The sequence below is a fragment of the Scyliorhinus torazame genome, chromosome 5 (genome assembly GCF_047496885.1).
Source record: "Scyliorhinus torazame isolate Kashiwa2021f chromosome 5, sScyTor2.1, whole genome shotgun sequence".
NCBI lineage: Eukaryota > Metazoa > Chordata > Chondrichthyes > Carcharhiniformes > Scyliorhinidae > Scyliorhinus > Scyliorhinus torazame.
The window spans coordinates 209122742-209148987 of NC_092711.1; the positions used below are offsets into that span (position 1 = coordinate 209122742).

The following is a 26246-nucleotide window of genomic DNA, read 5'->3' on the forward strand; positions in this document are numbered from 1 at the left end:
TGGCCCTTGGATGGACTTTGGGGGCAGGGACCCCATTGGCCCAACACGAGGTCCATCACGTCAGGGCCATGACTCTCCATTCCAGTAGTAATTCTCCCCATATGATTGCTAGCCCAGAGGACCAGAGAATCACGCGGACCCGAAGAATATGGCGCTTGGCCCGCTCAGTGGATGTAAATGGGTCTTAATGACCCACTACAAGCTCCCGCTGGTACGTGGGTGTGAACCTCGATCCCAATGCCACCGGAGGGACGGAGCATTGCACATGGATGGCTGTGTTTTCTCTCTGATGCTGGATTCTCCACCTCACCAGGAACTCCACTACCGGCGGCACAAGGCAGACAATTTTGCTCATTGATTTCAGTACAAAGTTGGATCTATTGATAGGCTGTCTGAAGATGCCCATACTTTTAACCAATTTGAGATAAAAAGCGGGTCTGGGTTTGTGACCGCAGACTCTTAAACCCAAGGAATACGCGGGGAATTTTTGAATTGATGTTATCAGTGTGATTCCGAGTATCATTTGCAATGCATTGCCCACAGCAACAGAATCAAGTTTTTTAAATTCCGCATTCCGGGGCTAAAAATGATGATGGGGACGGCCACGAAGGACTTGCGTTGGTCAATGAGAGTTTGAATCCGGTGATGAGTATTTTGTTGGCTGATTCATCTCAACTGCACAGTTTTAGATAGCGGTTGGACTTCCACTCGCGTGTGGGGTGTATTGATTTAACTGCTCTCTGGATTCGCTTGATGAAGCAGATCGGCGGGAGATCAACGTGTATGAAAGCTCTACGTGTTTCAGGTTTGAAGATGATCACACGCTAACGCAGTGGTGGGCAACTTAATGCCCAGGAGCCACATGCGGCCCATCCCGTTCCTGAGTGCAGCCGATGAGACATTTTGTTGACTGTTCCCCATGTGCAGGGTTGCCACATTCCACTGGGCATAGTTTTTTTCCAACTGGTATGACTGAAGTGATCCGCACACAAAGCAAGGGAAAGTGAAGTAAGGTGCATGCTGATTGCACACACATGGATGGTGAGGGCCGTGCACTCCTTTTTGTCCAAGGTGTAAATATTTATTTGGTTATTAACCATTTGAAGTTGATGATATATCTATGAATATCATAGAATCATAGAATTCTGACAGTGCAGACAGAGGCTTTTCGGCCTATCGAGTCTGCATTGACCCTCTGAAAGAGTACCCTACCTAGACACACTCCTCCTCCTGTTGCTAACTTTTCGGTTGGTTCAATTGCTCTGTTTTATTACCTTTGCTCTCGAGTCGCCAGGTATCTTTATGATACCGCCACAAGGTTCAAGTCCAAGTAATGATCAATAACTCAATACACTGATTAGTAAGATTCAAATCAAAGCACATTTATTATACACAGTAATCGCTACTCATGCACAAATTCTACGTCTAAGCTACTTCTACAACTAACATGCCTATACTTAACTTCGGACTGGCCCACCAGGTCAGGGGAACAAATGGCCTTTCGTTCGGGTTCTGAGTCTGCGGGATTCGAAGTTGGTACGGATTGATAGCTAGGAGCGCCTATCTCGTAGCGAGTGTTGAATTAAGACTTACGGTCTTTCGGCGGTCACTGCACCGGTAACGGTCAAGGTTGGTTTGCGTTGCTGGGTAACCCGGGCAGGAAGAAGAGAGCGAGTTGAACTTGGGGGCTTAACTTTATAGTCCCAAGGGGCTTCCCGCCTTTCGGGCGGACCCCGTACCTGGTCCCAAGTGATTGGACTTTGTCCCAGTCGCTTGGTTCGATTTCTCCAATACTGGAGCAGTTCCCTGATCGATGGGCGGTCTTGAGGTGTCCGTTAACCTCTTTTGTGTTGGCTCCTGCTGGCGCCGGAGAGTCTGGCTTTGCTTTGTTTATCCCAAATGTTTCAATTGCACCCGGGGATTGCGCATTAGTATGTAGATGGCTGCTACATTATTATGTTGATGGTCGCTGGTATTGATGCTGTCTGGGCTTTTGCAGAGTTTAATACACAGCAAACCTGCACCTGCAGGTTTATGCCTGTGTTGGCTGAATTTCCCTTCAGCCTTTGCCGTTCGCCATTTTAAATCGGGAGTTGGCCAACTTAGGTGGCTACACTCCCTATCCCTGTATTCTCATAACCCCACCTCACCCGCACATCTTTGGACTGTGGGAGGAAACGGGAGCACCCAAAGGGAACCCATGAAACACTGGGAGAAAGTAGAAACGTCAAAGAGTCATCCAAGACCATAATTGAGCCCAGGTCCCTGGTGCTGAGAGGCAGCAGTGCTAACCACTGTGCCATCATGCTGCCAATTTGAGATAAAATATATGAATATAGGAATGATTAAGAATTTTTTATAAACCTGATTTCAATCTTGCGACCCACTGAGATGAAGGAGGTCCACTCATGTGGTCCACTCACTGGTATAAGTTGTCCATCACTATGTTAATGACATCCAGAAGGGTAGTCCTCCCTTGCCGGATAGCTGGCATCAGCTTTTTCATCAATACAGATGTGGTTTCCAGTGAAATACCTCTCCTGTTAAGCCTTAGATGAAGAAAGTATACATGAAACCAGACATGAAAAATGACAGTGATGATGTTCGGGAAGACTGTGGATCTACATTTTACTAGATCAGCCCATTAAGGAAGCCAGAAATTTCACAAAGAATTCATGAAAACTTGTTAACTTCTGGGAAGAAGAATCTGGCAGCCAAAAAAAGATCATTTGGAAGTTGCCTCGATAGTTTTCACATCAGGGCCCACATAAACTGCAGGCTTTACTGTGAGATGCTGTGAGTGTTTGATAAAGAATATGACAACGCTAATGAACAAATTACAGCTCAGTTTGAAATTTGTATAAAATATCAGATGTTCCTCCTGCTCCAGAAGGATTGAGCAATAGTTCTATTTTCTCTGTTGATCTGAATGTGTTGCAGGCAGGCAGAAAGGCTTTCATTAAAGCTAATGGGGCAAGTGCCTCTGTGTCCTCCTGCTCCAGTGGCTCCCCTCCTGGAGAGAGCACAACAGAGCAGAGTAGACAATGATGACGAGCGACACTTGCTCTGGCACATATTACAGGTCAACCTGGGAGAGATCCAGGTATCGAAATGTCATTTTCAGCAGACCTATGGTCATCTCCATCACTGCCCTTGTGGAGATATGGCAGCGATTGTATCTCTCCTCTGCCTCTTTCCTCGGGTGCTTGAGTACTGTCATCGGCCATCTTTTCACGGCATACCCCTTGTCACCCAACAACCACCCGTCAAAGTGAGTTGGAGCTGCGAACAGTCTTGGCACTTGTGAGTGGCGCAGTATGTAGGCATCATGGGAGCTGCCAGGGTACCTCACACAGACCTGTCGAATCTTTCACACGTTGTTCACCAAGGGTGAATTTTTATTTCACAAGCAACTACTTTTAAAGGTTTTACCATAGTCAATCATGATTGATTACTGATTATTCTGCAATCCCAGTGACATAATTGCTGCTGCTGATTTCTATCCCAGCTGTGTGATCACAATGAAGATGATCCTGAAACTATTGTCCATTTTTCTCTCCCATTCAGTCTGACAGTCTGAAGAATGAACAGTCGGCCTCTATACTTTACCCGATAGACGTTCAGACAGTACCTTTGGGAGTCCTGCTGCATGTTTCATCTGCGCCCCACCAGCTGAAGCAGTCTGCCCACGGCAGGGGGGATTGGAAAGAGGCGAACAAGTAGTGCAGGCTGTAGGCGATGATGCAGGTATATAAGCTGACCTCAATTACACTGCCAAGGATCCAAGTTACCCCCACACCTGAATATGGAAAGAGGAATAAGATCTTAGATTGGAGACGATATATTCAAAATAAATTATTTCAGCTGATCATAAAAATGTCCTTATTGCAAACCAGCATTGTAATTTTTGATGTTATTTGTGGGTCCATGATTGTATAGAACTATTTATAGATTCAAAGAGGTTTAAAAAAAAAAAAAATCTCCAATTTACTGTAAAATAATTTATATTTCAATTGCATAAAAAGCATTATCCATCCTACTGTGTGTGTGTATATCTAATGAAAAGGTAATATCTAATGGGAATCTTCAGAAACATAATATATAAAGCAGAGAAGAAGGCATTTCCAGCTGCTTTCGCTGGCCATTCACAAGTCAGGCATTTAAAATAGCAGCAAATCCACACAGAAACAATTGCTCTCTCAGTGACCGCAGAATGTGCCATGTGTATGTTTTTAGTCATTATATCCTTATAGGTTAAGTTAAACACAGTGCTGCAAGGGAAGCAGAATGATACATTGAGAGTTGCAAGGTGTAATGCCTCTAGGCAGGAATTTCCGGTCCCCTTGAGGTGACGCCCGAAGGCTGGTTCCCCAGTAGTGGGCGGGCAATCTATGCAAAATGTCACAGACCTCAGCGAGACCTGAAGATCCCACCAGTATCCAATAGCAAGCGGCTTCCACAAGCGGAAGACACGCCGCGGGGGGACGGGGTGGGGGGAGGGGGGGGAGGTCTGGAAGACCTTGCTCTCTGTTTTTATGAACATCTTTATGTCCGTACGATAATCTGACTCGCTGTGCAATTCCATGGGAATGTGCTGGTGAAAACAAATACACACCATGGTGATCATTTTCAATTCTGGGAATAAATGAAACAAAATGGAATTCGATAAATTACAGGTTGAGTGCTAACTGCTCCCATATTTTCCTGAAGCCTTCACTCATTCTGGGGTTTGATCACTTTCTGCTCTCCTGTCCAAGTGGAAGTTCTTCACCAGTTACCATGTCCAAGCATCTCAGAGCCTCCTATTAGGATGGATTGAGGATTTGTGAAAGGAAAGAAAACAGAGAGTCGGTGTAAATGTGCCCTCGGCACAATGTTTTCAGATGCTTCAACAGTTACCTTCCATCTATGATTGTACAATATTCAGCACCATTGCTGCAGATACTGGAAGCAGTCCATGTCCAAATGCAGGAAGACCAGGACAATGTCCAGTTTTGGGCTGACAAGTGGCAAGTAACATTCGCGCGCACAAATGCTGGGCAAAGACCATGGGCTGGATTCTCTGTTCTTGGGCTGAGTATCCTCACGCTGTCGTAAAAACTGGCCTTCCACAACAGACAAACTGGCGTGAAAGGGCCACACATTTAAGGACCTGCAGAGGGTTAGCAGGGATCTGACTTGAAATTAGCAGCTTTTGCTGCAGATACGGGCCACCGCACATCCGGGTCGCAGGCCGCGAGTGCGCATGGCGGCTTGCTCCAGTGGGCCGCGTCGAGCTCTATGGCAGACTCAGACTGCGGAGCTGGACCCTCCAAATAGTGCCCCCGATCAGCCATGCACCCGACCCGGACAGCTCGCCCAGAATTTGTCCGGTGCCGTATGAGTCTACAGCCGACACGCTAGTGTCCCGACCAGCAGGACCACATTCGATACACACCGTTGGGACTTCGGCCAGTCGGGGTCGGAGAATGGCGGGGCCGGCCTCCAGCAATGGCCACAGGTAGGCGATATGTGGTGTGGCACTTTGGCATCGGGGTAGGGAGAATCCAGCCCCATGTCAAAAAATGGCATGACCATCATTGAATCGCCCACTATCAAAATCCTGGGGTTCCATTGACCAGAAACTGAACTGCTTCTTGTGTGTGAGTCCAGAACTAGGGAGCACTGTTTTATAATTAGAGGTCATCCTTATGGGACAGAGGCGAGAAGAATGGAACTCTCTGCTTCAGAAGGTGGTGGAAGCGGGGTCACTGACTTTTTTAAGGTAGAGTTAAATAGATATTTGTCAGACAAGAAAATCAAAGGTTATCGGGGGGAGATCTCATTGAATGGTGGAGCAGGCTCGAGTGGCCGAAGTTCTGCTCCTAATTCTGATGTTCGTATACCCATATGCACTGTTGGGGGCCTGTAGACCACCCCACGAGTGACTTCTTTCCTCTACTATTCCTCATCTCCACCCAAACCAAATCCACATCCTGATATCTGGAACCAAGGTCACCTCTAATGTTTGCATCAATGCCATCCTTGATCAAGCAGCACGGTGGCATTGTGGATAGCTCAAGTGCTTCACAGCTCCAGGGTCCCAGGTTCGATTCCGGCTTGGGTCACTGTCAGTGCGGAGTCTGCACATTCTCCCCGTGTGTGCGTGGGTTTCCTCCGGGTGCTCCGGTTTCCTCCCACAGTCCAAATGTGTGCAGGTTAGGTGGATTGGCCATGATAAACTGCCCTTAGTGCCCAAAATTGCCCTTAGTGTTGGGTGGGGTTACTGGGTTATGGGGATAGGGTGGAGGTGTTGACCTTGGGTAGGGTGCTCTTTCCAAGAGCCGGTGCAGACTCGATGGGCCGAATGGCCTCCTTCTGCACTGTAAATTCTATGATAATCTATGAAGCTTTACTAAGCTCCATTTTCTTCTTGAATGTCATATGCCCCTCAATATTCAGAGCCCAATCTTTGCCCTCCTGGAAAATGCCAACCTTTGTGTTCTTGAACAGTAAGCACCCATGTGTCCGTTATTGCTTCTGCATCATATTCCCACAAAGCGATTTGTGCTGGTAACTCACCAAATATATTCATCACATCTGTTTGATTCACAGACAAACATACTAATCTTGCTTTTATATTCCTAACGCTTTCTAGTCTCCTCACTGTATCTTTCTCCAGCAATATCTAACACTCTAAAGTTATGCCTATTTTCTACTTCAATATTCTGCTGCCCAGAGCTTAAATACTCTCCAGCTACATTAATACACCTCTCCGCGAGGACTTTGTGTCACAACCTGTTGAAATACAACCTGTCCCTTTGGAATAAGCACTTCCTGCACTAGAACTGGCCCCAACAAGAATCTGCAGCCCTCTTTCCTGCACCTTACATCAAGACAAACATTGATCCTCCTTGTCTTCCTATTTCTACTTTAGTTCAGAGCAATCTGGAGATTAGTGCATTCATCATAGAAGCATAGAATCCCTAGAGTGCAACAGGAGGCCATTCAACCTACCAAATCAGCACCGACCCTCTGAAAGAGCACTCCACCCAAACCCATTCCCCACCCGATCACAATAACCCTTTAACCTAATCTACAAATCTCTGGACACGAAGGGTCAATTTGTCATGGCCAATCAACCTAACTTCTACATATTTGGACTGTCGGAGGAAATCAGAGCACACGGAAGAAACCCACGCAGACACTGGTAGAGAGTGCAAACTCCACACAGACAGTCACCCAAGGCTAAAATTGAACCCGGGTCCTTGGCACTTTGAGGCAGCAGTGCTGACCACTGTCGCCCAGTCGAGGTCCTACTTTTTAATTTCCTCACAAGTTCTTGAGAATCTGACCACATGTTCTCAATAGCTGCTCTCTCTCTGATGTTGTTGCTGCACAACAACCTCTGACTTCTCCCTTTCTCTTGGAGGATATCCTGCATCCACTTCATAATCTCTTCTACCCTGGAATGAAGCTCACAATGGCAGTGACAGAAATACCTGTCTGTCCTCATGCGATATGGCATGGTACGCTTGCTGTACCTGAAGTAAGGAAGGCTGATGCTTCATCCTGATCTATTTTCTGGGCAGTTTTTCTCAGTGCCTTCCACTCTCAGCAGCAGGACAGGAGACTACGTCAGCTGGAACAGGAATTGTACCAGTGTCATTAGCATTATTCTGAACCATACACTAGCCATCTGGCCAAATGAGTTAATGAGCCATCAAAATATCCTGCAGCAACTGCATGCCTAGCCTTTGTTGCCCCGCCGTAAGTCCTTTGCCCTTTGGTGCCATGGTCTAGATTGCTCGACTTTACGGTGTCATCACTTCCAGCAACCTCCAATTCTGAGTTTCTCTTTACGAGCTGCACACAGCCCAAAGGCTCCTGTAATCCCTGTCTCTGCCTTCCTCTTCCTGCTTTGCCATGCAGTGACCTGCCTGCGATGTTGAACTCTCACTGCCTCCTGAAATCACAATCCAGGAAACTCTCAATCTCCTTAATGCTCCTCAGTGACTCCAGCTGCCCCACAAGCTTGAGCTCAAACAGCTGGAGGCATTTCCCACACACCTGGTTCCGCGAGGAACACAAAATCCCCCAAAGTATCCGAATGGCTCAAGGCTCACAGTAGAACCTAGAAAACCGAAGTCTCTGGCACCGGATATTCGGCGGGGGCGGGAATCGCGCCGCGCCGGTTGGCGGGCCCCCCCGCGCGATTCTCCGGCTCGGATGGGCCGAAGTCCCGCCGCTAAAATGCCTGTCCCGCCGGCGTAGATTAAACCACCTACCTTACCGGCGGGACAAGGCGGCGCGGGCGGGCTCCGGGGTCCTGGGGGGAGCGTGGGGCGATCTGGCCCCGGGGGGTGCCCCCACGGTGGTCTGGCCCGCGATCGGGGCCCACCGATCCGCGGGCGGGCCTGTGCCGTGGGGGCACTCTTTTCCTTCCGCCTTCGCCACGATCTCCACCATGGCGGAGGCGGAAGAGACTCCCGCCAATGCGCATGTGCGGGAATGCCGTCAGCGGCCGCTAACGCTCCCGGGCATGCGCCGCCCGGAGATGTCATTTCCGCGCCAGCTGGCGGGGCACCAAAGGCCTTTTCCGCCAGCTGGCAGGGCAGAAATTTGTCCGGCGCCGACCTAGCCCCTTAAGGTTTGGGCTCGGCCCCCAAAGATGCGGAGTATTCCGCACCTTTGGGGCGGCGCGATGCCCGACTGATTTGCGCCGTTTTGGGTGCCAGTCGGCGGAAATCGCGCCGTTTCCGGAGAATTTCGCCCCTGATTTCAGTTCAGAAAAATGTGACATCATGGACCTTAGTCCTGAAAAGGATAGAACAGGGGGCGGGATTCTCCCCCCCCCCCCCTCCCCCACATCCCCACCCCCCATCGCCGGGTCAGAGAATTGGCGGGGCGCTGTGCGAATCATGGCAGACGGCCCCGACCCCCGCATGGGATTCTCCCACCCCCCCCGGAAACCAGCGGCGTGCGAATCGCGCCGGGCCGCTCGGAGAATCGCCGCAAACGGCGAGCGGCGATTCTCCAGCCCAGATGGGCCGAGCGGCCGCACGTAAACGGCCTATTCCTGCCGGTGCCATCAACACCTGGTCGCCGCCGGCGGGTACTCATCACGAAGGCTTCGGGGGGGGGGGGGGGTGGCCTGAGCGGGGAGGGGGGCTCCGTTCCCGGGCGGGGCCTCCGACGGGGCCTGGCCCGCGATCGGGGCTCACCGATCGGTGCGCCAGCCTCTCCCCCCTCAGGCCTACTTCCTTGCGCGACCAGCCCCAGAGCCCCGCCGCCATGTTGGTGAGGGGCCGGAGCGCTCTGCGAGGTTACCGCGCGTGCGTCGGTTGGCACCGGCACCACTGCGCATGTCATCGTTGGCGCCGGCACGACTGCGCATGCGCGGATCCCGCGGCGCCCAGTTCGCGCCGGGATCTGCGGCTGGACTGTCGCAAACCACTCCGGCGCCGTGCTGGCCCCCTGTAGGGGCCAGAATTTGACGTGGGAGCGACCTGTTCATGCCGTCGTAAAACGCGACGGCGTTTGCAACAGCGTGGACACTCTGCCTCCATTTCAGAGAATCCCGTCCACCGTTTCTAAATGTTGTAAAGCCAGAAACAGGGATGATTCAATGACCTGGGATACAGGTATGGAGATCATTAAAACTGTTGTGAGAATGTGTGTTGTGTCATGAAGAGGTTTGGAGGCTTGTGTGTTGGAACATTAACTGTTTTTAGTAATACCATATACATAGTCTGAGGTGACCATTAGCTGCTTTCCTCTTTTTTTTTAATATAGAGCACCCAATTTTCCAGTTAAGGAGCAATTTAGTGTGGCCAATCCAACTAATCTGCACATCTTTGGATTTGTGAGGGTGAAACCCACGCAGACGCTGGAAGAATGTGCAAACTCCACACGGACAGTGACCCTGGGCCGGGATTCGAAGCCGGGTCCTCAGCACCGCAGTCCCAGTGCTAACGACTGTGCCATGTGCCGCCCCTGTTGCTTTCATCTTTGAGGGGAGAGCTGACTATTGGTGACTTAACCTGAGGATCACTGCACCTCAGGCAAAGTTAAGAAGGCAGAGCCTTCATGATTAACCTCAGCCAGTCCGGGAATTGAACACAATCTGTTGGCCTTGCTCTGCATCACAAACCAGCTTTCTAGCCTGCTGAGCTAAACCAGCATATATACATATACACCGATTAGGTCCAGAATCATCCTCTCCTGCCAATATTGGTGTTCATGGTGTGTGGGATCAGACAATGATGCATGTCAGCTAAAGCTGTAATGAAGGAGTCATAAAAGAGTAAGATAATCACTGGGAATGGCAGACTGCCGCTGGGCCCGGGTTCACGCTGACTTCGCTGGTCCCTTCATAGTTCCATGTTACTTTTACTGGTGGACGCCCATTCAAATTGGTTAGAGGTCCACCAGTTAACGACAATCTCCTCTCGTGTTACCTCGACAGATTGCGTCACTCTTTTTCCACACTGGTTAAGTGAATGGGCTAGGGTCTGGCAGATTGAATACAATGATGACAAATGTGAGGTTATTCATTTTGGTAGGAATAACAGCAAAAGGGATTATTATTTAAATGATAAAATATTAAAACATGCTGCTGTGCAGAGAGACCTGGATGTGCTCGTGCATGTGTGGCAAAAAGTTGGGTTGCAGGTGCAACAGGTGATTAAGAAGGCAAATGGAGTTTTGTCCTTCATTGCTAGAGGGATGGAATTTAAGATGAGGTATGGTATGCTGCAATTGTATAAGGTGTTAGAGAGGCCACACCTGGAGTACTGTGTTCAGTTTTGGTCTCCTTACCTGAGAAAGGACGTACTGGCGCTGGAGGGTGTGCAGAGGAGATTCACTAGGTTAACCTCAGAGCTGAAGGGGTTGGATTATGAGGAGAGGTTGAGTAGACTGGGACTGTACCCATTGGAATTTAGAAGGATGCAGGGGGATCTTACAGTAACATGTAAAATTATAAAGGGAATAGATAGGACAGATGCGGGCAGGTTGTTTCCACTGGTGGGTGAAAGCAGAACTAGGGGGCACAGCCTCAAAATAACGGGGAGTAGATTTAAGGCTGAGCTTAGGAGGAACTTCTTCACCCAAAGGGTTGTGAATCTATGGAATTCCTTGCCCAGTGAAGCAGTTGAGGCTCCTTCATTAACTGTTTTTAAAATAAAGATAGATAGTTTTTTGAAGAATAAAGGGATGAAGGTCCTGGTGTTCGGGCCGGAAAGTGGAGCTGAGTCCACAAAAGATCAGCCATGATCTCATTGAATGGCGGAGCAGGCTCGAGGGGCCAGATGGCCTACTCCTGCTCCTAGTTCTTATGTTCTCATGTACATGGTATCCTGAAGTCGTCATTATGGACAAAGGGGCTTCCTTCATCATTGAGGAACTTGTGGAGTTTGTTAAAGCCAATGGAATTTGACATGTAAAAATGGCTCCTGACCACCAGAGTTCTAATGGTTTGGCCGCCCAAACGCTTAAGCAGATGTTTGGCTCAACAGACTGGCTCAGTTTTTGTTGCCTACCGGACCATGCAGTCCCATTATCGGGAGTGACCCTGGCAGAGTTGTGCATGGGCCGGTAGCTCCTTACCCGCCTGAGTTTAATGTTACCAAATGTCAGGGCAAAAGTATGCCAAGCTCAGGGACAACAGTGATGCTCCACGTCCTCCGCCCAAACGGTTTTCTCCAGGATACATGATCTTTGTCTGGAATATTGCCATTGGTGCCTGCTGGCTCTCGGTGACTGATCTTCACCAGACTGGTTCAGTCTCGTACAGGGTTCAGTTCGGATGCCTGCAACTACAGCACCATTTGGATCACCTTTGGTCATGCAGACCCCTCCTTGGTTCCTGGCGTATTCCCCCTCCGGGTGGATTTGGTCCCCCAGTCTGACAGGCCCACTGTGGCACTGCGTGCCAGCCTTGCTACTGTCTTCTGATTCTGTCATGGACACGCAGCCCTCCGTGGCCTCGAGTTGAATTCCGCTGCACACCCGCCTCCTCCTTCTGTCCTACCGCAACTTCCAATAGAAAACGTCATTCCCCGGCATGGTATTTGCCAGTGCCTCAGGCAAATGATGTTTCTCCTCCTCGTCCGCGTCTACCCAGTAGAGGGTCCTTCGGACGGAGTGGGGGGTGGAGAAACGGATGACATAACTTGTATTCACAGTATACTTACGGCGTTGGGGGTTTTGTATTCGTAGAATCCTTGAGGGAATATGCGCTCCCCCGCTAAGGGGGCAGGGTAACTAACGTATTTCCGGTATATAGCTGGCCAGTCAGTGACCGACTGGCACTCACTTGATTGGGTAGCGCCGAGTGCCATGTATCCAGGGCTTTAGAGTGAATCGTTGTTGTTTCACTCAACTCAGTGTGGACTTCCATTTCTTGCAAATACAAAGGAAACACATATAGATACCGGGAGAACATGCAAACTCCACACAGTCACCCGAGATCGGAATCAAACCCGAATCCCTGGTGCTGTGAGGCAGCAGTGTTAACCACTGTGCCACCCCTTCTTGTCTCCATCTGCACTGTAACCATTCTGTGATTCAAATTATCAGTCAACCGTAATTGTCCCTCCCCAACTGATCATCTGTCCCACCAGCGGGAGTTCAGACTGGTCTGAAACACGATCGGACCAATGTGACGGCACTTGTTAAACTTACTGGGATGGCACGTTGGAGCAGGTGTAAAGTGTGCGGCAACCAGGGTGGGGGGAGAGGCCAGATGGAACATAGGGAGGGGAGGAACGGGCAGACATCGGTGGAGCAGGTGAGGACATCAGTGATGAAGACTCAGCGGGGCGTTAGCATGTTTCCTTGCAGGTTTGTTATTTTAGGGTGGTGGGGGAAGGGGCGCGATGGGGGACTCTGGGACAGCAAGAGAACATGAGGGGGCATACAGCAGGTGACCGCAAGGGGGAGAAGAGTGCAGAGGGAGATGTTAGTGGTGTTAATTGCAGAATTATGGCAACTCCCTCCCGACTGTATACCACTGCGCTTCCACCTCTGCTGGGTCTGTCCTTCAGGTGGGACAGCACATACACGGGGCTAGTGATACAGTTGTCTCATACTTTATGTGTCAGGTATAATTCCATGAGCATGACTATGTCCAGCTGTTGCTTGAGAAGTCTGTGAGGCAGCTCTCCCAATTTTGAAACAAAGAACAAAGAACAAATAACAAAGAAAAATACAGCACAGGAACAGGCCCTTCGGCCCTCCAAGCCTGTGCCGATCATGCCGCCCATCTAAACTACAATCTTCTACACTTCCAGGGTCCGTATCCCTCTATTCCCATCCTATTCATGTATTTGTCAAGATGCCCCTTAAATGTCACTATCGTCCCTGCTTCCACCACCTCCTCTGGCAGCGAGTTCCAAGCACCCACTACACTCTGTGTAAAAGACTTGCCTCGTACATCACCTCTAAACCTTGCCCCTCGCACCTTAAGCCTATGCCCCCTAGTAATTGACCCCTATACACTGTGAAAAAGCCTCTGACTATCCACTCTGTCTATGCCCCTCATAATTTTGTATACCTCTATCAGGTCTCCCCTCCACCTCCATCGTTCCAGTGAGAACAAACCGAGTTTATTCAACCCTCCATACCAGACAACATCCTGGTAAATCTCTTCTGCACCCTCTCTAAAGCCTCCACATCCTTCTGGTAGTGTGGTGACCAGAATTGAACATTATACGCCAAGTGTGGCCTAACTAAGGTTCTATACAGCTGCAACATGACTTGCCAATTTTCATACTCAGTGCCCCGGCCAATGAAGGCAAGCATGCTGTATACCTTCTTGACTACCTTCTCCACCTGTGTTGCCCCTTTCAGTGACCTGTGAACCTGTACTCCTAGATCTCTCTGACTGTCAATACTCTTGAGGATTCTACCATTCATTGTATATTCCCTACCTGCATTAGACCTTCCAAAATGCATTACCTCACATTTGTCCGGATTAAACTCCATCTGCCATCTCTCCGCCCAAGTCTCCAAATGATCTAAATCCTGCTGTATCGTTTGACAGTCCTCACAAGTCCCCAGATTTTACCAAGGAGGACTTTGCAGGGTCAGCAGGGTTGCGTTTGCTATTGTCGTTTTCAGTGCATAGGTCGATGCCGGGTGGTTCATCCGGTGTTTTTCCTTTTCGACTTTGCAGTGGTTTTGATGCAACTGAGTGGCTTGCTAGGCCATTTCCAAGGGCATTTAAGAGTCAACTGCTTTGCTGTGGATCTGGAGTCATGCCAGATAAGGATGACAGATTTCCTTCCCTTAGTGAACCATTTTCCGACAATCGACAATGGTTGAATGGTCATCATTGGAGTTTTAATTCCGTATATTTATTTAGTTCAATTTCCTCCATCTGCTATAATGGAGTTCAAGTCCAGGTTCCCTTGGGTCTCTGGATCACCAGTCCATTGACAAAACCACTACACCACTTCCGGAAGGAGAGGGTGAATATCCAAACATTTCACCCTCTGTGACAGCCTTTTGACTCTGTATCACATTACAGTTTCACTTTAAGCATTTTATTAAGTTTAAGTTTTCTTACTTTCTTAATACAGTTCACATAACAAAACAGAACGTTCTGGAAAAACCTAACAGGAGTAGCCTGGCAGCATATGTGGAAAGAGGAAAAAAGTTAATGTTTTGAGTTTGTGTGACCCTTTTTCAGAACTGGTCAGGTTGAGAACAGGATTTCAGCAGGATAAGCTGAAACCACCTGAGGTGGAAATATAATCAATACATTAATTTAAATACTCATTATTACTCATTAAACTGTTTCCATGCTTGTTCTACTGAACAAACACTTACCTTGCAACATTGGCACGGCTTTCCACACTCCAACAGGTCCGAGGCTGGCAAACTGCCCAAAGGAAGATTCCAGAAAATACATTGGTATCCCAACGAGACCCAGCATGAGAGTGTAGGGAATAAGAAATGCACCTGGAATATATAGTAAAGGAGAATGAATTAGAGTGACCAGATTTAGAGTTTTGGAATAGTTGTTAAGCAATTAAACAGACACTTACAATTGAATTCCTGTGTTAATATGAAAGTTTCACTTTAAGCATTTTATTAAGTTTAAGTTTTCTTACTTTCTTCATATAATATAAAACAGCCATAGTGAACATTCAGTCTTTTATCCCAGTTCTTAAATGAAACCTGACACAAACTTCAAACTCTCCACTTTAGCACAGTTAAGTAGTTTACAGGGAATTCATTGTGGGCCCATTGCTGAAGATAAAAATTCCATCTGTGATTCCTGCATGGAATCTGGTACTGATTTTTTCACCAGGATTGGCGGATCTGTCAGAGCTGCGAATTTCCTCATTTTCTTTTAAACATCAAGTCACAGTGACCTTATTGAACCTCTTCCAGGAGCTGAATTCGCATCAGTTTTCCACCCATTTCACCCCCAGTGAAATCACTGATGGAAGTCCAGACCAGTGCTTCCTGTACCTGTACCTTTAACAGGTTCGGAAAACAACGGGACAGCAACAGGATAAGAAATGAATCCAGATTCCCATCAGTTCCGCCCCATTACACCCTGTCTAATAGAATAGACGTATGAATCAGGCTTTGTGGATCATCAGTATCAACTGATGCTAGAGGACACTTGGTTGAAGACCTGGAGGTTCAACTGCTTCAACGATTTACTAAATTACAGATATATTAAACTGCTTTATTTTTCCCAGAGAGATGTGGGGGTCCAGTGAGGGGTCCTCTGTTGATCCACAAATTTCACATCCCTATCACAGTACAGGATATAAACTTACATCCTGGGTTTTCCACTGGGAAGTCCTTTTTTATGGTGATGCGCAATCAATTGCACAAAGACGCAGATTGGGTACAACTGTGCCTTTATTGCAGTCAGATGCGTGGCCTCCTGCTGCAGCTGGCGAAATGGCAGGGCAATGGAGGTCACGCATATTTATACAGATCTTAGTGGGCGGAGCCAGCCGGCAGGGGCTACCGGCGAACCTGTAGTGCAGGTCCTACCTGACATCCCATAATACAGTGGTTCAACACATTTGGTAGAGGAGGAAGAATGCCAGAAAGTATCAAAGGAGAATGTGACATAATGTGTGAAGACCCAATATGTTCCTGTACAGTACACCCAAAACTCACATGAGGTCATCTAACCAGCTCTGAGCTCACATCTTCCTCTCGTTCCTCTTCTATCTCCCCTCGTGGTCTCGCTGGACTGACCTTATCCGTGAAACCCACCTCCTCCACCTCAATCCTATTCCAATTCACGACAGATCACCCGTTTTCCCCCCCTCCCCCTCGCCTTGTTCACTGAAATTGTTCACCAATCTTGCAAACCGCCAACCCATCTCCAACCCCTCTTTTCTCTTTTCTCACAAAGTCCTTGAATGTAATGTAATCTCCCAAACCCGTTCTTATCTTTCTTGGAACTCCCTGTTTGAATCGCGGCAAACCTGTAAAACGGGACAGGTGCAAAAAGAACTGGTCTGGACTTTCACCAGTAATTTCACTGGGAACAAAACATTAGAATGAGAGTGGAACTCATCCCGAAAATCAGCTCCAGCGAAAAGTCCGACATGGACATTATGTTTTATCTGAAGATAGTGAAGAATGTTAGGGCTGTGACCAATCCGCCATTTCCACTCTATCAAAGTCACCAATGACATCCCATATGATTGCGACAAAGGTAAACTATCCCTCCTCATCTTCCTTGTACTATCTGCAGCAATCGACCATCCTGCTTCAACACCTCTCCACTGTTGTCCAGCTCAGTGGCACTGCTCTCACCTGGTTCCATTCTCACCTATCTAACCATAACATATACTGGCAAGGAACAGGGGTAGGCTATTCAGCCACTCGAGCATGCTCTGCCATTAATAAGACCATGGCTAATCTGAGAGTATCAAATCTGTATCCCACCTACCCCCAATAACCTATTACCGCCTTGTTAATCAAGAATCTATCCACCTCTTCCTTAATAATATTCAAAGACTGCTTCAACCACCTTTTCCATAGAACCATTGAATTCCGACGGTGCAACAGGAAGCCATACGGCCCATTGAGTCTACACCGATTCTCTGAAAGGGCACCATTGGCCCATCCCCTCTGCACTATCCCTGTTACCCCATCTAACCTACACATCTTTGGACACTAAGCGTTAATTTTAGCATGTTCAATGGATGCACTTAGGAGCATGCAGGTGGCGGAAAGCGTCATAGATCGCAGTTATGTAAATGTGGTCACACCCAAGGTGCAGGCAGAGAAATGGGTGACCACCAGAAAGGGCAGGCAGTCAGTGCAGGAATCCCCTGTGGTTGTCCCCTCTCGAACAGGTATACCCCTTTGGATACTGTCGGGGGGGATAGCCTATCAGGGGAAAACAGCAGCAGCCAGAGCAGTGGCACCACGGCTGGCTCTGATGTTCAGAAGGGAGGGTCAAAGCGCAGGAGAATAATAGTAATAGGGGACTCTATAGTCAGGGGCACAGATAGGCGCTTCTGTGGACGTGAAAGAGACTCCAGGATGGTATGTTGCCTCCCTGGTGCCAGGGTCCAGGATGTCTCCGAACGGGTAGAGGGCATCCTGAAGGGGGAGGGCAAACAGGCAGAGGTCGTTGTACATATTGGTACTAACGACATAGGCAGGAAGGGGCATGTGGTCCTGCAGAAGGAGTTCAGGGAGCTAGGCAGAAAATTAAAAGACAGGACCTCGAGGGTTGTAATCTCTGGATTACTCCCTGTGCCACGTGCCAATGAGGCTAGAAATAGGAAGATAGAGCAGCTAAAAACGTGGCTAAACAGCTGGTGTAGGAGGGAGGGTTTCCGTTATCTGGACCACTGGGAGCTCTTCCGGGGCAGGTGTGACCTGTATAAGAAGGACGGGTTGCATCTAAACCGGAGAGGCATAAATATCCTGGCCGCGAGGTTTGCTAGTGTCACACGGGAGGGTTTAAACTAGTATGGCAGGGGGGTGGGCACGGGAGCAATAGGTCAGAAGGTGAGAGCATTGAGGGAGAACTAGGGAATAGGGACAGTGTGGCTCTGAGGCAGAGCAGACAGGGAGAAGTTGCTGAACACAGCGGGTCTGGTGGCCTGAAGTGCATATGTTTTAATGCAAGAAGTATTACGGGTAAGGCAGATGAACTTAGAGCTTGGATTAGTACTTGGAACTATGATGTTGTTGCCAGTACAGAGACCTGGTTGAGGGAAGGGCAGGATTGGCAGCTAAACGTTCCAGGATTTAGATGTTTCAGGCGGGATAGAGGGGGATGTAAAAGGGGAGGCGGAGTTGCGCTACTGGTTCGGGAGAATATCACAGCTGTACTGTGGGAGGACACCTCAGAGGGCAGTGAGGCTATATGGGTAGAGATCAGGAATAAGAAGGGTGCAGTCACAATGTTGGGGGTTTACTACAGGCCTCCCAACAGCCAGCGAGAGATAGAGGAGCAGATAGGTAGACAGATTTTGGAAAAGAGTAAAAACAACAGGGTTGTGGTGATGGGAGACTTCAACTTCCCCAATATTGACTGGGACTCACTTAGTGCCAGGGGCTTAGACGGGGCGGAGTTTGTAAGGAGCATCCAGGAAGGCTTCTTAAAACAATATGTAGACAGTCCAACGATGGAAGGGGCGGTACTGGACCTGGTATTGGGGAATGAGCCCGGCCAGGTGGTAGATGTCTCAGTAGGGGAGCATTACGGTAACAGTGACCATAATTCAGTAAGTTTTAAAGTACTGGTGGACAAGGATAAGAGTGGTCCTAGGATGAATGTGCTAAATTGGGGGAAGGCTAATTATAACAATATTAGGCGGGAACAGAAGAACATAGATTGGGGGCGGATGTTTGAGGGCAAATCAACATCTGACATGTGGGAGGCTTTCAAGTGGCAGTTGAAAGGAATTCAGGACAGGCATGTTCCTGTGAGGAAGAAGGATAAATACGGCAATTTTCGGGAACCTTGGATGACGAGAGATATTGTAGGCCTCGTCAAAAAGAAAAAGGAAGCATTTGTCAGGGCTAAAAGGCTGGGAACAGACGAAGCCTGCGTGGAATATAAGGAAAGTAGGAAGGAACAAGCAAGGAGTCAGGAGGGCTAGAAGGGGTCACGAAAAGTCATTGGCAAATAGGGTTAAGGAAAATCCCAAGGCTTTTTACACGTACATAAAAAGCAAGAGGGTAGCCAGGGAAATGGTTGGCCCACTGAAGGATAGGCAAGGGAATCTATGTGTGGAGCCAGAGGAAATGGGCGAGGTACTAAATGAATACTTTGCATCAGTATTCACCAAAGAGAAGAAATTGGTAGATGTTGAGTCTGGAGAAGGGTGTGTAGATAGCCTGGGTCACATTGAGATCCAAAAAGACGAGGTGCTGGGTGTCTTAAAAAAAATATTAAGGTAGATAAGTCCCCAGGGCCTGGTGGGATCTACCCCAGAATACTGAAGGAGGCTGGAGAGGAAATTGCTGAGGCCTTGACAGAAATCTTTGGATCCTCGCTGTCTTCAGGGGATGTCCCGGAGGACTGGAGAATAGCCAATGTTGTTCCTCTGTTTAAGAAGGGTAGCAAGGATAATCCCGGGAACTACAGGCCGGTGAGCCTTACTTCAGTGGTAGGGAAATTACTGGAGAGAATTCTTCGAGACAGGATCTACTCCCATTTGGAAGCAAATGGACGTATTAGTGAGAGGCAGCACGGTTTTGTGAAGGGAAGGTCGTGTCTTACTAACTTGATAGAGTTTTTCGAGGAGGTCACTAAGATGATTGATGCAGGTAGGGCAGTGGATGTTGTCTATATGGACTTCAGTAAGGCCTTTGACAAGGTCCCTCATGGTAGACTAGCACAAAAGGTGAAGTCACACAGGATCAGGGGTGAGCTGGCAAGGTGGATCCAGAACTGGCTAGGCCATAGATGGCAGGGAGTAGCAATGGAAGGATGCTTTTCTAATTGGAGGGCTGTGACCAGTGGTGTTCCACAGGGATCAGTGCTGGGACCTTTGCTCTTTGTAGTATATATAAATGATTTGGAGGAAAATGTAACTGGTCTGATTAGTAAGTTTGCAGACGACACAAAGGTTGGTGGAATTGCGGATAGCGATGAGGACTGTCGGAGGATACAGCAGGATTTAGATTGTTTGGAGACTTGGGCGGAGAGATGGCAGATGGAGTTTAATCCGGACAAATGTGAGGTAATGCATTTTGGAAGGTCTAATGCAGGTAGGGAATATACAGTGAATGGTAGAACCCTCAAGAGTATTGAAAGTCAAAGAGATCAGGTCCACAGGTCATTGAAAGGGGCAACACAGGTGGAGAAGGTAGTCAAGAAGGCATACGGCATGCTTGCCTTCATTGGCCGGGGCATTGAGTATAAGAATTGGCAAGTCATGTTGCAGCTGTCTAGAACCTTAGTTAGGCCACACTTGGAGTATAGTGTTCAATTCTGGTCGCCACACTACCAGAAGGATGTGGAGGCTTTAGAGAGGGTGCAGAAGAGATTTACCAGAATGTTGCCTGGTATGGAGGGCATTAGCTATGAGGAGCGGTTGAATAAACTTGGTTTGTTCTCACTGGAACGAAGGAGGTTGAGGGGAGACCTGATAGAGGTATACAAAATTATGAGGGGCATAGACAGAGTGGATAGTCAGAGGCTTTTCCCCAGGGTAGAGGGGTCAATTACTAGGGGGCATAGGTTTAAGGTGAGAGGGGCAAGGTTTAGAGTAGATGTACGAGGCAAGTTTTTTACGCAGAGGGTAGTGGGTGCCTGGAAGGTGGTGGAAGCAGGGACGATAGTGACATTTAAGGGGCATCTTGACAAACACATGAATAGGATGGGAATAGAGGGATACGGACCCAGGAAGTGTAGAAGATTGTAGTTTAGTCGGGCAGCATGGTCGGCACGGGTTTGGAGGGCCGAAGGGCCTGTTCCTGTGCTGTGCATTTCTTTGTTCTTTGTTCTTTGTTCCATTTTAAATCGGCAACCCCTTATTTTGAAGCAGTGTCCCCCAATTCTAGATTCCCTCTGAAGAGGAAACATCCTCTCCTCATACACACTGTCAAGACCCATAAAGATCTTTCAAGTCACCTCTTTCTCTTCTAAACTGCAATCGATGCAAGCCTAATCTGTCCAACCTTTCCTCATAAGATAACACACCCATTCCTGGTATTTGTCTGGTTAATCTTCTCTGAACTGTTTCCAACATATTTCCATCCTTCCTTAAATAATGTGATCAATACAGAGTTCACAGTACTCCAAATGTGGTCTCACTATACAACTGAAGCGTAACCTCCCTACTTTTGTATTCAATTCCTCTTGCAATAAAGTATTATATTCTATCAGTTACTTAGTTACTTGCATATGAGCCTTTTGTGATTCATGCACTAGGACATCCAGATCCCTCTGCACCACAGAGCTATGCAATCACAATGGCTGCCCATCTTACTCCTGCACTGCTAATTCTGGTAGCCCCCAAGATCTATCCTTGGCCCCCTCTCATTTCCTATCTCCATGCTGCCTCTCAGTGATACCTTTTGAATGTACAGCATTTTACATCTACTTTACTGACACCTTGCTCTACCTCACCATCATGTCTCTCGACTCCTCCATTTTTGCTCAGTTATTAGATGGCTTGTAGGTCCTCGAGTAATGAACACAGCATACAAGCTTTTGCTACCTCAAAACCTATCCCATTGCATTCATGGTTGGTGTTTCTCATTCTATCCTCTGTTAAGTTGAGGTTACCCAAAGATCTGCTGTCTTATCTAACTCAGAGCAAACCTTGTTCCCCTATCACCCCCCATCCTTGCTGACTTACATTACCTCCCAGTCAAGCAATATCGCCCAGTCAAGCAATGTCTTGATTTAAAAATTCTCATCCTGGTTTTCATCCCTACACGGTTTTGCCTATTGCTATCTCTGTAATACCTTCTAACCACACAAACCACCAAGATATCAGAACGCCTCTAATTCCGGCCTCAATAGCATCCTCAATTTTACTCGTTGCAATGAAGGTCATGTGTCCAGGCCTCAAGCTGTGGAATTCACTCGCAACAGCTCTTTCTCTCTATCTTGCTTTCTTCCTTCAAGAAACTCCTTAAAACTTAACCCTTTGACAAAACATTTGATCACCTGACTTAATATCTCCTTCTGTGGAGTGATGTCATATGTTGTTTTGTAAGGCTCCTGTGATACACCTTGTGACCTTTTATTATTTTAAAGACATTGTATAAATAAAAGTTGTCTTGTCACTTTGAAGTTAGTTTTGTCTCTGGAGACTTTGATCCACAAATGAAGCCTTGAAAATCTCACAATTACTCCTGGACTCATAGCAAAAGCTCAATCAACTGTCTGAACAGATGTGTCAGTGGCAGTCAAAGTGAACCCGACTCTCAGCTTTTGGGCCACATTTCCCATCTCGGCTGCAAAGGAGGATCTGCATTGGACAGGACAAAACTCAGGCCGATATTCAGGTGACAGATGCACTCTCTGGGAAAGATGGCAAGATCATGCATTGTGATGGGACACCCAAGGCAACAAATGAGTGGACTTTACAACTTCTTTAAACTAAAGAGGCAATTAGACAGAACAGGGTATTCATGAATCAACATCTCTAATGAGTGAATCTGAGGATAATTCCAAATCACTCACAGCGACTGATCACTGCGTCCCCACCCACCACTCCGCCTCTAGGTGTCAAGGCATTCTTACCTCTAACGTAGTTCAGAACTTCTCCTGGGAATCTCCTGAGGGTTAGAATCATACAATCTCTGAAAGGCAGGAGGAGGCCTTTCAGTCCATCGAGTTTGCACCAATCCTCTGAAAGAGCAACTTATCTAGGCTCACTCGTCTGCATTATCCCGGTGACCATGCCTCACCTAACCTGCACATCTTTGGGCACTAAGGGACAATTTTAGCATGGCCAATCCACCTAACCTGCATATCTTTGACACCAAGGGGCAATTTTGACATGGCCAGTCCACCTAATCTGCACATCTTCGGACTCATGAGAGGCAATTGGCTGCAGTCAAAGACCAAGATCTCTTGTCCTGTGAGATCTAAGTCCTGCAATTCCAAATGGGGTGGCACAGTGGTTAGCACTGCTACATCACAGTGCCAGGGACACAGCTCCGATTCTGACATCGGTTACGGTCTTGGTGGAGTTTGTACATTCTTTCCATGTCTACGTGGGTTTCCTCCGGGTGCTCAGGTTTCCTCCCACAGTCCAAAGATGTGTAGGTTAGGTGGATTGGCCATGCTAAATTGCTCCTTTGAGTGGAGTTGTAGGTATAGGGTGGGGGATTGGGTCTAGGTAGAGTGGTCTTTCGAAGGGTCGTTGCAGACTCAATGGATCAAATGGCCTGCTTCTGCACTGTAGGGATTCTATGATTATATTTCCTGTGACAGAACATACCGTAAGTCACCACTGGCTGTGGTACAGAGTCCAAGTTCAAACAGTAGGGTTCCCCTCCAACAATCTGGAGAGAGGAAAGATCAATGGAGTGGGGATGGAAAGTGAAGACATCTCTGCTACAGAGAGACAGAGGCAATCGAATGGGGATGCTGGTGGTGCTGTCTCTGAATACGGGGAGGAAGAGAGTCTATGTTCAGAAGTTTTCATTAAGTGCAGGGGTAGGACATCTGCTCCTGCTGGCCCACAAGTAGAGCTGAGAAAAGCACTTACAATGTGGAGTCAACAGCTCTCGAGTAGATGATTGTAAGCCAGCTTGAGGAAAACTAAATGACTTCTTCGGCAATTTCAGAGGATAGTTAACAAAGAACAGAGAACAACAAAAAGTACAGCACAGGAACAGACCCTTCAGCCCTCCAAGCCTGTGCCGACCGTGCTGCCGTCTAAATTAAAATCTTCAACACTTCCGGGGTCCATATCCCTCTATTCCCATCCTATTCATGTATTTGTCAAGATGCCCCTTAAACATCACTATCTTCCCTGCTTCCACCACCTCCTCCGGCATCGAGTTCCAGGCACCCACTACCCTCTGTGGAAAAACTTGCCTCGTACATCTCCTCTGAACATTGCCCCTTGCACTTTAAACCTATGCCCGCTAGTAATTGACCCCTCTATCCTGGGAAAAAGTCTCTGACTATACACGCTGTCTGTGCCCCTCATAAATTTGTAGACCTCTATCAGGTTGCCCCTCAACCTCCGCCGCTGCAGTGAGAACAAACCGAGTTTATTCAACCTCTCCTCACAGCTAATGCCCTCCATATCAGGCAGCATCCTGGTAAATCTCTTCTGCACCCTCTCTAAAGCCCCCACATCCTTCTGGTAGTGTGGCAACCAGAATTGAACACTATGCTCCAAGTGTGGCCGAACTAAGGTTCTATACAGCTGCAACATGACTTGCCAATTTTTATACTCAATGCCCCGGCCAATGAAAGCAAGCATGCCGTATGATTTCTTGACTACTTTCACCACCTGTGTTGCCCCTTGCAGTGACCTGTGGACCTGTACACCTAGATCTCTCTGTCTGTCAATGCTCTTGAGGGTTCTACCATTCACTGTATATTCCCTACCTGCATTAAACCTTCCAAAATGCATTACCCCACATTTGTCCGGATTAAACTCCATTGTCATCTCTCCGCCCAAGTCTCCAAACGATCTAAATCCTGCTGTATCCTCTGACAGTCCTCATCGTTATCTGCAATTCCACCAACCTTTGTGTCATCCGCAAACTTACTAATCAGACCAGTTACATTTTCCTCCAAATCATTGATATATACTACGAACAACAAAGGTCCCCAGCACTGATCCCTATGGAACACCACAAGTCACAGCCCTCCAATCAGAAAAGCACCCTTCCATTGCTACTCTCTGCCTTCTATGACCTGGCCAGTTCTGTGTCCATCTTGCCAGCTCACCTCTGATCCCATGTGATGTGACCTTTTGTACCAGTCTGCCATGAGGGACCTTGTCAAAGGCCTTACAGAAGTCCATATGGACAGCATCTACTGCCCTACCTGCATCAATCATCTTTGTGACCTCCTCGAAAAGCTCTATCAGGTCAGTGAGACACGACTTCCCCTTCAGAAAACCGTGCTGCCTGTCGCTAATATGTCCATTTGCATCCAAATGGGAGTAGATCCTGTCTCAAAAAATTCTCTCCAGTAATTTTCCTACCACTGACGTAAGGCTCACCGGATTATCACCCTGGATTATCCTTGCTACCCTTCTTAAACAAAGGAACAACATTGGCTATTCTCCAGTCCTCTGGGACATCACCTGAAGCCAGTGAGGATCCAAACATTTCTGTCAAGGCCTCAGCAATTTCCTTTCTAGCCTCCTTCAGTATTCTGGGGTAGGTCCCATCAGGCCCTGGGGACTTCTCGACCTTAATATTTTTCAAGACGCCCAACACCTCGTCTTTTTGGATCTCAATGTGACCCAGGATATCTACACACCCTTCTCCAGACTCAACATCCACCAATCCCTTCTCTTTGGTGAATACTGATGCAAAGTATTCATTTAATACCTCACCCATTTCCCCTGGCTCCACACATAGATTCGCTCCCCTGTCCTTCAGTGGGACAACCCTTTCCCTTGCTACCCTCTTGCTTTTTATATATGTGTAAAAAAACCTTGGGATTTTCCTTAACCCTATTTGCCAATGACTTTGCCCTTCTAGCCCTCCTGACTCCTTGCTTAAGTTCCTTCCTACTTTCCTTATATTCCACACAGGCGTCCTCTGTTCCCAGCCTTCTCGCCCTGACAAATGACTCCTTTTTCTTTTTGACGAGACCTGCAATATCTCTCGTTATCCAAGGTTCCCCAAATTTGCCATATTTGTCCTTCTTCCTCACAAGAACATGCCGGTCCTGAATTCCTTTCAACTCATTTGAAAGCCTCCCACATGTCAGATGTTGGTTTACCCTCAAACACCCGCCTCCAATTTAGGTTCCTCAGTTCCCGCCTAATAGTGTTATAATTAGCCTTCCCCCAATTTAGCCCATTCACCCTAGGACCACTCTTATCCTTGTCCACCAGCACTTGAAAACTTGCTGAATTGTGGTCACTGTTCCCAAAATGCTCCCCTACTGAAACTTCTACGACCTGGCCGGGCTCATTCCACAATACTAGGTCCAGTACAGCCCCTTCCCCAGTTGGGCTATCTACATATTGTTTTAAGAAGCCCTCCTGGATGCTTCTTGCAAACTCTGCCCTGTCCAATCCCCTAGCACTAAGTGAGTCCCAGTCAATATTGGGGAATTTAAAGTTTCCCATCACAACAACCCTGTTGCTTTAACT

At 47.9% G+C, this 26246-nt stretch overlaps 1 protein-coding gene across 1 annotated transcript in view; it reads right to left on the reverse strand.

Annotated features, from left to right (window-relative positions):
- LOC140418103 (sodium- and chloride-dependent neutral and basic amino acid transporter B(0+)-like) overlaps nucleotides 1-26246 on the reverse strand; it is a 226446-nt gene that overhangs the window by 185677 nt on the left and 14523 nt on the right. The window contains exons 3-4 of the mRNA XM_072501522.1: nucleotides 14815-14946; nucleotides 3632-3799 (exon numbers count right to left, since the gene is read on the reverse strand). Coding sequence (XP_072357623.1) covers nucleotides 3632-3799; nucleotides 14815-14946 — 300 coding nt within the window. The remainder of the gene's footprint in view (nucleotides 1-3631; nucleotides 3800-14814; nucleotides 14947-26246) is intronic.